Source organism: Cannabis sativa, chromosome X (genome assembly GCF_029168945.1).
Source record: "Cannabis sativa cultivar Pink pepper isolate KNU-18-1 chromosome X, ASM2916894v1, whole genome shotgun sequence".
Classification (NCBI taxonomy): Eukaryota; Viridiplantae; Streptophyta; class Magnoliopsida; order Rosales; family Cannabaceae; genus Cannabis; species Cannabis sativa.
In genome coordinates, this window is record NC_083610.1 from 985,571 (window position 1) to 993,785 (window position 8,215).

Consider the following 8,215-nt stretch of genomic DNA (forward strand, 5'->3'; position numbering starts at 1 on the left):
CCCACAGTATAAAAGTAAAAAAGTTGAAAATTTCAGTATGTAGTGTAATTATCCCTTAGGGTTCATTTGGAAGGCCATATTAGGTCGTATTGTATTGTATTATATTTAATTGTATTTTATGCAATATTTTTATGTAAAACTATATGTGGTATTAATTTCTATGGACACCTAAATATATAATATTTTAGTATAAATTAAAGTTTAACATAGTATTATATAAAAATATGATATATAATACAATTCAATATAATACAATACAATACGACCTAATACGACGTTACAAACGAGTTTTTAAAGAACTACATTTTCTGCATAAAAAGATTTCAAAATTTAGAAATAGTATATTTTTCATCCAATTATTATAAAAATATCATTTTTATTGGTATGTGAATAGACAGTCAGAAGTTATGATCTACTATAGGCCTTTTAGTTATATGCCACCCATAAAGGCCATTTCTTAGACAAGATCTAAATATAGTGTTAAAGTCTGCATGAAAAATAAACAAATATTATTTATAAATTTTTGATGTCTTTCTCCAAAAAAAAAAAGAGACCAATTTAGAAAATCAAATGCAGTGACTTGGGAGAGTTGGTAGGAGATGTTGAAAACAATTTGATTATAAAAATATTATAAAGGAGAATATAATTGTAAAGAAATGTTTAGACTGTGTTTAGCTTTGTAGAGTAATATGTACTCATATTCCTGTTAATTAAATTACACTGTTAAAATAAAAATATTTTTTAATTATATCTATTTAATGTTAATTATACATAAAAATAAAATAATTATTCATTAAAAACTTAGGGTCGTCCCGAGCAGCCTCTGGTGATGGTTGCCCAGGCTCTTGTGAAGCTTTTCTCTTTCGCATTGCTGCAGGCTGCAAAATGCAGAGTACTCCATGTTAAGTTCAAAACCAAATCAGACCAAACTAGCAATTAGTTATAATACAAAACTTAAGTCCAAAACCTCAGAGACAACATTCATAGAGAAAGAACAATATCAAAATGGATAAAAACACATATGATGTGCATGACATGAGTTAACAATTATTATTATGTTGTTGTACTTACTTGAGTAATAAGATGTTCAAACACTGAGGTGAGAACTCAGATGCTTGTCACAGCCAAATATGGCATTAATCCCTACCTACACAAGAAAATCACCAAATCAAAACAATATATTTCAAACAGTGAATCAATCATATATGAAGAAGATTTTAAGGAATATTAATTTAAACAAACCTTGATATCAAACTTTGGTTGATTTGAACTTCTCATATAGCAAGGCCTGAACTGAACTTCATCTTTTGTGAAATCAACAACAGTTGCAGTATCTGATCCCTCGACGACAGTAGTATTTACAGCATTCGAAGAAGTATCTTGTCGATTGTTGAGTGACAAAAGTGGAAGCCTCCTCCCCATGGTGCTGTTGCCACCCACCGACACTGTTCTTGATGCCGCAAGTCTCCTGTCGACGGCTTCCTTTTTGATCTTCTACATAAATAAATATATAAACTTTCAAATTACTGTATAAAGAACTGAATTAGTAGCAGAACTAATAAAGATTGTGAAAAAAGAAAAGAAAAAAACAAAGAGAAGCTAGAAAAGATACATATTAATACAAACCACGTAAAGGGACCAAGAAATAAGCTTACATTGAAAATCGAAGGTTGAGATAATGCGCAGAGTAGGCCTATCAGTATCAAGAGGCTCATTTGGGTGGTCAGTTTGTTTAAACTCATTTTCCACCAATTTCATGAAACGATGCAGCAACATTTTCAACACCAACAGTAACCGAAACTGGAGGCACACCATTTCCCTCTCAACCTGAGTCATATTCAACTAATCATAATCCATTTTAACAAGAAAGTCATGTCATGCCTGAGAAAATCAGATCACCATAAGTTAAACGTTTTCGTGTCCTCATTCTACTCACAAATCCATTGAAATAAAATCTCCATAAAAAAGCAAGGACATAACAAAGAAGAAACTAGAACTCAACTTGAACCTAATTGAAAGATCTATAAGCCTAATAACAGTTTCCAAGCAAAAGGTGACAAACAAGATAAGAATGTAAAACTATTACTCACAATAAAATGATTAAATTGTGAAAGAGATACAAATAATACAATAGCACTCCAAAAAACCAAAATGTAAACCGATGATCAACTTTTGTAATGACGTCTAGGAAAAAGAAATTAAAAAAAACGCAGCCTATACAAACAGTACGAACAACGATTAGAAGCAAAAAGAGAATGTTTATGAACCAGACCAACAGATCAATATGTGAACCAATAGGGGGGAAATAAAATTAAAAATATTTAGCATCTATTGCTTACCATCAGAAGAAAGGCCATCCATCAAAGCAGCTTCCTTGTGTTTTTGCTAGAAATATTTCTAGAGAAGTTACTTAACAAATCAGCATTACTTAATCCATGTGCACTAAAATAATCTAACAGCCACATTATGGCAGAATGGTTTATCATAATTCCATCTGTACTATCTACAACCTCAGTGTTGCTACCAAGTTTTTCTGAAAAAACAGCTACACTATCAAATAACATCGAGGCATCAGCAGCAGCCCATGTAGAAAGAACAGCACCTCCAAAATTTTGGAAAGCACTATTAGGTAATGACATGATGGTTCCAACTAGCTCAGGCTTGGGTGTACAAGAAGTACACAGTGTCAAAAGACCTCCAACTGCTATGGCACCTGTATTTTCATCTAATTCAGCATATGAGCAAAAGAAGTTCTCAATTATCTTCTCCACTTCAATTTTGGAAACTGAAAACTCTGATCTAATCAAACCCCATAACTTATGCTGCAGCAGGCAACCCCAATTCAAAGAGCTTTTAATAATATTGGAAATAGTTTCATTATTCTTGCCAAATATGGAGAATTTCTTCAGGCTAATCTCAAATTGGATGTCAAGAAGATGATTGTGACTCAGTTGATTCACAACTAACTTGATTAACTCTTCATCACCAACTGATAAATCTGAAAGATGACAGAAGACACCACAGAACATGTTTTTTAAATTTCTCCTCTTCCATTTAGAACAAGAAATTATGTCAGAACAAAGGAGTTTTGGCAAAGATGTATCTTCTTTTGATAACATAGAGATCTTCTTAGAAAGGAAACAACGGTAAGAAACAAACGCACTATTTACCAACTTTGAGATGGATATTTTGTCCACTTTAGAACTATTATTCATCATTTCACGGATATCATCTCCTTCGGCATTCAAAAAAGTATGAGAGCCATTAACATGAAAAGAGAGTAAGTTCACGTTTGATTTACACTCTTTAGCAGATTCATTAGCAATCATTTCATCTACGGAGCAGTTACTCACTTGTTCCTCGTAAGCTAGTCGTGATGCATATGATAATAACCGTGCTCCAACAGGAAAGCCATTCCTTTCCCAGAACAAAAGCATTTCTTGCATCCTCTGATGTTGAGAAAAGACAAAGAATCGAAGTATTAAGGCAGTGGGAGACCCTACCTCATCATCGTAATCAGGATTGTCTTGAAGAAATTCCAATGGAGGAAATAGTTTGTAACCCTTTAGTTCTAATAGCTTGGCTATTTTAGAAGATAAAACTTCAAGCTCAGTGAAAACACTTGCAAGTCCTCGGTTATCAAGATCTACAAAAGACACTAATAATTGTTCAAAAGTCTTGAGACACATATTTGGTGTCTGAAATGCTTCTTCAAATCTATCAACCAAATTCCCTATAGTATTAATTTGATGACCAGAAGTTACCGAATCATCTTGAGTCAAATCCAAAGCATCAGAAAGTTTGCAAACGGATCCACCTTTCTTTGAAAATATAGTTTCTTGGTCTGCTGATGGTGTTGGAGATTCCAGTTCAAATGAACTGTTCCATACTGAAGGTGTTGCAGACTTATGGGGAACATCTGATGAATCCAAGCCTGTACAGACTTCCAGCTTCTTACCAGAGAGAAGATTTACAAGCCTTTCTTTCAAAAAGGGTGAAAGTACAGCACAAGAAAACAAGACATCTAATGAGTGAATAACTCGAAACTGTACAATAACATTAAAGGATAATGAGACACCTTTAACTATGAGATCATTCCTCTCCACATCATAGTAGTCCACAAGAAGGAACAAAAACTCAAGAAGAGTGTGTGTCATATCAACGTATTTTGGTATAGAGTTTATCATTAACAGAGCTGCAGGCTCAATATTCATGATTTTGTCTACTTTATCATCAAAAAAGAGCCAATCATAGAACAGAGCAAGCTTCACATTGGCTTCAACATAATTTTTTGTGCAACATTTGAGCAACCAACCTACAACCGCCCACCTTGGAATAATTTCCGACTGAATAATTTCCTTAGTCGGGTGATGTGCACAACATATAAACCGAACAATGTCACTTATCACAGTCTCCCTCTCTGGGCCACATAAAAACTTCTTGGTAAACCATGTTTGGTGGCGCTTTTGGCTCCCCAACTTCACGTTTGTCAACAAGAACCTCAACTGAATCTCCATTTCTGGAGTAATCCTAAGTAAAAAATATCTACTAGATGTCCTCGTGCAATAAAGCTGTGATATATCTGAAAATTCTGGAGTCTTAAACTCACCTGGATTGAATATCAAATCCTTCCAGATAGTTCTAATCTCTGGCACGTGAATCAAATCTTGTAAAAGACGAATGAGATCTCTCCCAATTCTCAGGCACAAATGAAACTGTTGCTTCAACACTCTAACACAAAACTCAACCTCCAATCGCTTTAATGCCCCTAAATTTGTATTGTGAATTAACCTACAGTGATCAGCTAATAATCGAAGATAAGTGTATAAAGCACTAGCTAAAATCATTGGTTCTGCTTCTAAAAGAGTATCCCATTTAGTCATAAAGACATTCAACAGCTCAGAACACAGCCACAAATTGCCATTACTAAAATCTCCACCAACAATTTGCCTCAATAAACACACTAAGAGACCATCAAAACCAATAGCAGATACATCGATCATTTCTTTACAAACCCATATCAATTGAACTTTCACAGAGTCCAAAAGTTTTACATACAATTCATCAACAACCTTCACAAGCATACCAACAAACAATCGATACCCATCAGATACAACGGCATGTAAATGCTTAATATGGGCTTTAGCTAAATAGGGTTCGCATAAGACCCCATAAACTATTGCACGGTTAAGCTGTAAGTACTCTTCTGGGTTTGGGATATCGAGTGAAAATGGGGGTTTCAGCGCTGGCTCAAGCAGCTTAAATGCTTGTCTCAGGGAGTGTTCTGTTTTATTTTCTGCTTCATGGGAAGCGATTACCATAAGTTTTGAAGCCATGTGAGGCTTCTATGCTGCACTAAACATAAAAAGAAAACAAGTAGACAACTCAAATTGTGTGAAAGGTTTTTGGGACTAAAATTTAAACAAAAACGCTGGGAGAGTGTTCCAACTTACCTGATTCTCGTACAGTAGAGACTTCGAGATTGAAATTGCGATTGACCATAAGGTGTAAGCTTCAGCTCAGGACAAGTCACAATCAAGAAAACCCCTTTGAGTTGAAATTTCCATTTGATCAGGCAACTATCTCCTGAGAACAGAGCAAGTGTTGATCATGGTGATTTAAGGGTTAAGAAACCTAATACAATTTTTATCAAATCGATTCTTCTTAAGCTAGGGATCGCTGGTGGTTGCCACCGTTTGGACGGAGAGGGAACAAGTGGAATTAGGGTTGTTCACTGGATCACATCCAATCTTTTTAGACTCATCTAGGTCCAATCCAATTATATATTAGATGTTAGATTTTTGATCCAATCTAATATTGTAGGATCAACTGAACCGAGCCGATCCAATAAATATTTATTGGATCGGTTCGGTTCCATCCAATGGATGAATCCCTATATTGGATCGGATCCATCCAATATTTTTTAGACTTGATTGGATCGATCCAGTATTTTTAAAGGATTTTTTTAATAATATACATAATCAACAATTTATTTACAAAAATAACATTATACAAATAATTAGTAAATAATAATGTTCCATGTCAGCAAGAATACCGTGTATAATTGATGAGCACCTGCAATACAATTCTCAACAACCAGCAGCAACACAACAATAAACCAGCAGCAACAATACAATGGTAAACAAGAAAACACAGTTGGCTTGAATCAATAGGTGAGCTATTATTGAATTAAAGGCAAAATGAGATAATCCCCCACACTCGGCAGAGAGCTAAGGCAGCTCTCTCCTGATGCAGTAGAGATTTCTCTATTACAAAATGCATAACTAAAACAAACACTCACACACAATACAAAAAGTAGCTCACCACTAACTGAAATTACCAACTTACCCCTGCCTAAGCCAATTCATCACTAACCTTCCCTTGCTTACCCCTTCTAGCATAGGTAAACCGAATTGGAGGCCTAGGATTCACATCATTACCCCCCCAAAATCCTGAACCTTGTCCCCAAGGTTGAAATCTAGAAACTGGGCCGTAATGGTGTCGAACTTCTCCCAAGTAGCTTCAAAAAGAGGCAAATCTTTCCAACGGATCAACACTTCCATAGGAGCTCCTGTAGGTGTAGGCCGTTGACGCACATTCAAAAGTTCAGCAGGTTCGACCAACAACTCCAAATCAGCAGTCAATGTAGGAGGAATGGTAGGAGATGAGTGAGCCGTACCAACCGCAGCACGGAGTTGGCACACATGGAAGACGGGGTGAACCGCTGAGGATGTGGGAAGGTCCAAGTAATAAGCCACTGCGCCAATCCGTTTCAGGACAGTAAAGGGGCCATAGAAACGAGCAGCTAGCTTCTCATTCTTGCGAAGGGCTAAGGACTTCTGTCGGTAAGGGCGTAGCTTAAGGAAGACTCGATCCCCAACCGCAAATTCCACATGGCGACGAGAAGAATCAGCTGCTGCCTTCATCTTGTGTTGAGCACACAACAAGTGCATTTTTAGGTCATCCAAAAACCCATCTCGCCCTTCCAAATACTGTTCGAGGGCCAGGACAGAAGTGGATCCCTCTGAATACCGGATTAAGGCTGGCGGATCACGCCCATATAACACCTTGAATGGGGTACAACCCAATGAGGAGTGGAAAGTAGTATTGTACCAGTATTCTGCCCAAGACAGCCACTTGGCCCATGCCTTAGGCCGATCCGAGGCCAAACAACAAAGTTAAGTCTCAAGGCAACGATTGACCACCTCCGATTGGCCATCAGTTTGAGGGTGGTAGGTGGTGTTATGGCGGAGTTCAGTACCCTGGAGGCGGAACAGCTCAGCCCAAAAATGACTGAGAAACACGCGGTCACGATCCGATACTATGGTCCGATTAACCCCATGCAACTTGACTACCTGATGAAGGAAGGCTTCTGCAACTGTGCGGGCTGTAAAAGGACGCTTGAGGGTGATAAAGTGACTGTATTTGCTCAAACGATCCACAACCACTAAGATCGTGTCAACTCCTTCCGATTTCCTCAACCCTTCAATGAAATCCGTAGTCAGATCCTCCCAAACCTGGGCGGGGAGATCTAAAGGCTGCAAGAGTCCCCCCGGAGACATGGCCAAGTGCTTGTTCCGTTGGCACACATCACAAGCTCGCACAAAGTTCCCCACTTGAGCCTTCATGCCTACCCAATAAACATCTCCCCGAAGGCGAAGGTAAGTCCGATACTCTCCCGAATGACCCCCGATTGGAGAACCATGGTATTCCCGTAGGAAATGTGGAATCAAGGATGATGTGGCAACCAAGACAAGCCTTTTCCGATATAACAGACGTTGCTTCTCGTACGTAAAACCCAAGACATCCTTCCCTTGTTCCAAATCTGCCACTACTCGAGAGAGGAAAGGATCTTGCTTGATTTCTTGTTCAATCACCGTCCAATCCAACCATGTAGTAGTAGTAAGGACGGAGCACTCAAGTGGCTACACTCGAGACAAGGCATCCGCTGCTCGGTTACCCACCCCCGGTCGATAGTGGATATCAAAATCATACCCCAAAAGTTTGACCAGCCATTTCTGATGTTCCTGGGTCACCAATCTTTGCTCCAAGAGAAACTTCAAGCTTTGTTGATCGGTGCGGACAATAAAACGGCGGCCGAGCAGGTACGGCCGCCATTTGAGGACAGCCAACACAATGGCCATTAACTCCTTCTCATAGATGGACTTAAGTTGAGCTCGAGGTTTCAAAACCTGGCTGTAATAAGCAATGGGCC

The 8,215-nt window shown here is 38.1% G+C and overlaps 2 protein-coding genes across 5 annotated transcripts; both read right to left on the reverse strand.

The window, feature by feature from the left end:
• Positions 1 to 600: 600 nt before the first annotated feature.
• Positions 601 to 5,762, reverse strand: LOC115704993 (uncharacterized). Of its 4 annotated transcripts, none has more exons than XM_030632230.2 (6): positions 5,454 to 5,762; positions 2,340 to 5,350; positions 1,656 to 1,881; positions 1,243 to 1,494; positions 1,072 to 1,147; positions 601 to 878 (listed from the first exon to the last, which is right to left on the reverse strand). In XM_030632230.2, exon 2 carries the CDS (start codon positions 5,334 to 5,336, stop codon positions 2,361 to 2,363), a length of 2,976 nt encoding a protein of 991 aa, XP_030488090.2. In that variant the 5' UTR covers positions 5,337 to 5,350; positions 5,454 to 5,762; the 3' UTR covers positions 601 to 878; positions 1,072 to 1,147; positions 1,243 to 1,494; positions 1,656 to 1,881; positions 2,340 to 2,360. The 4 variants fall into 4 exon arrangements, with proteins under 4 accessions (XP_030488090.2, XP_030488096.2, XP_030488103.2 ...); XM_030632236.2 differs by having other exon boundaries at positions 1,656 to 1,827; positions 2,340 to 5,355; XM_030632243.2 differs by having other exon boundaries at positions 1,243 to 1,491; positions 2,340 to 5,355.
• Positions 5,763 to 6,428: 666 nt separating this feature from the next.
• On the reverse strand, positions 6,429 to 7,146 carry LOC133032814 (uncharacterized). Its single transcript, XM_061107335.1, has 2 exons — positions 7,114 to 7,146; positions 6,429 to 7,067 (listed from the first exon to the last, which is right to left on the reverse strand). Exons 1-2 carry the CDS (start codon positions 7,144 to 7,146, stop codon positions 6,429 to 6,431), a joined length of 672 nt encoding a protein of 223 aa, XP_060963318.1.
• Positions 7,147 to 8,215: the final 1,069 nt, after the last annotated feature.

Excerpts from the sequence above, each read along its gene's own strand:
- LOC115704993 (XM_030632230.2), bottom strand. The coding sequence starts at position 5,336 with ATGGCTTCAAAACTTATGGTAATCGCTTCCCATGAAGCAGAAAATAAA.
- LOC133032814 (XM_061107335.1), bottom strand. The coding sequence starts at position 7,146 with ATGGGCCAAGTGGCTGTCTTGGGCAGAATACTG. Across the intron at positions 7,068-7,113 it reads CTGTCTTGGGCAGAATACTG|GTGTTATATGGGCGTGATCC; the intron begins GTACAATACTAC and ends ACCCCATTCAAG.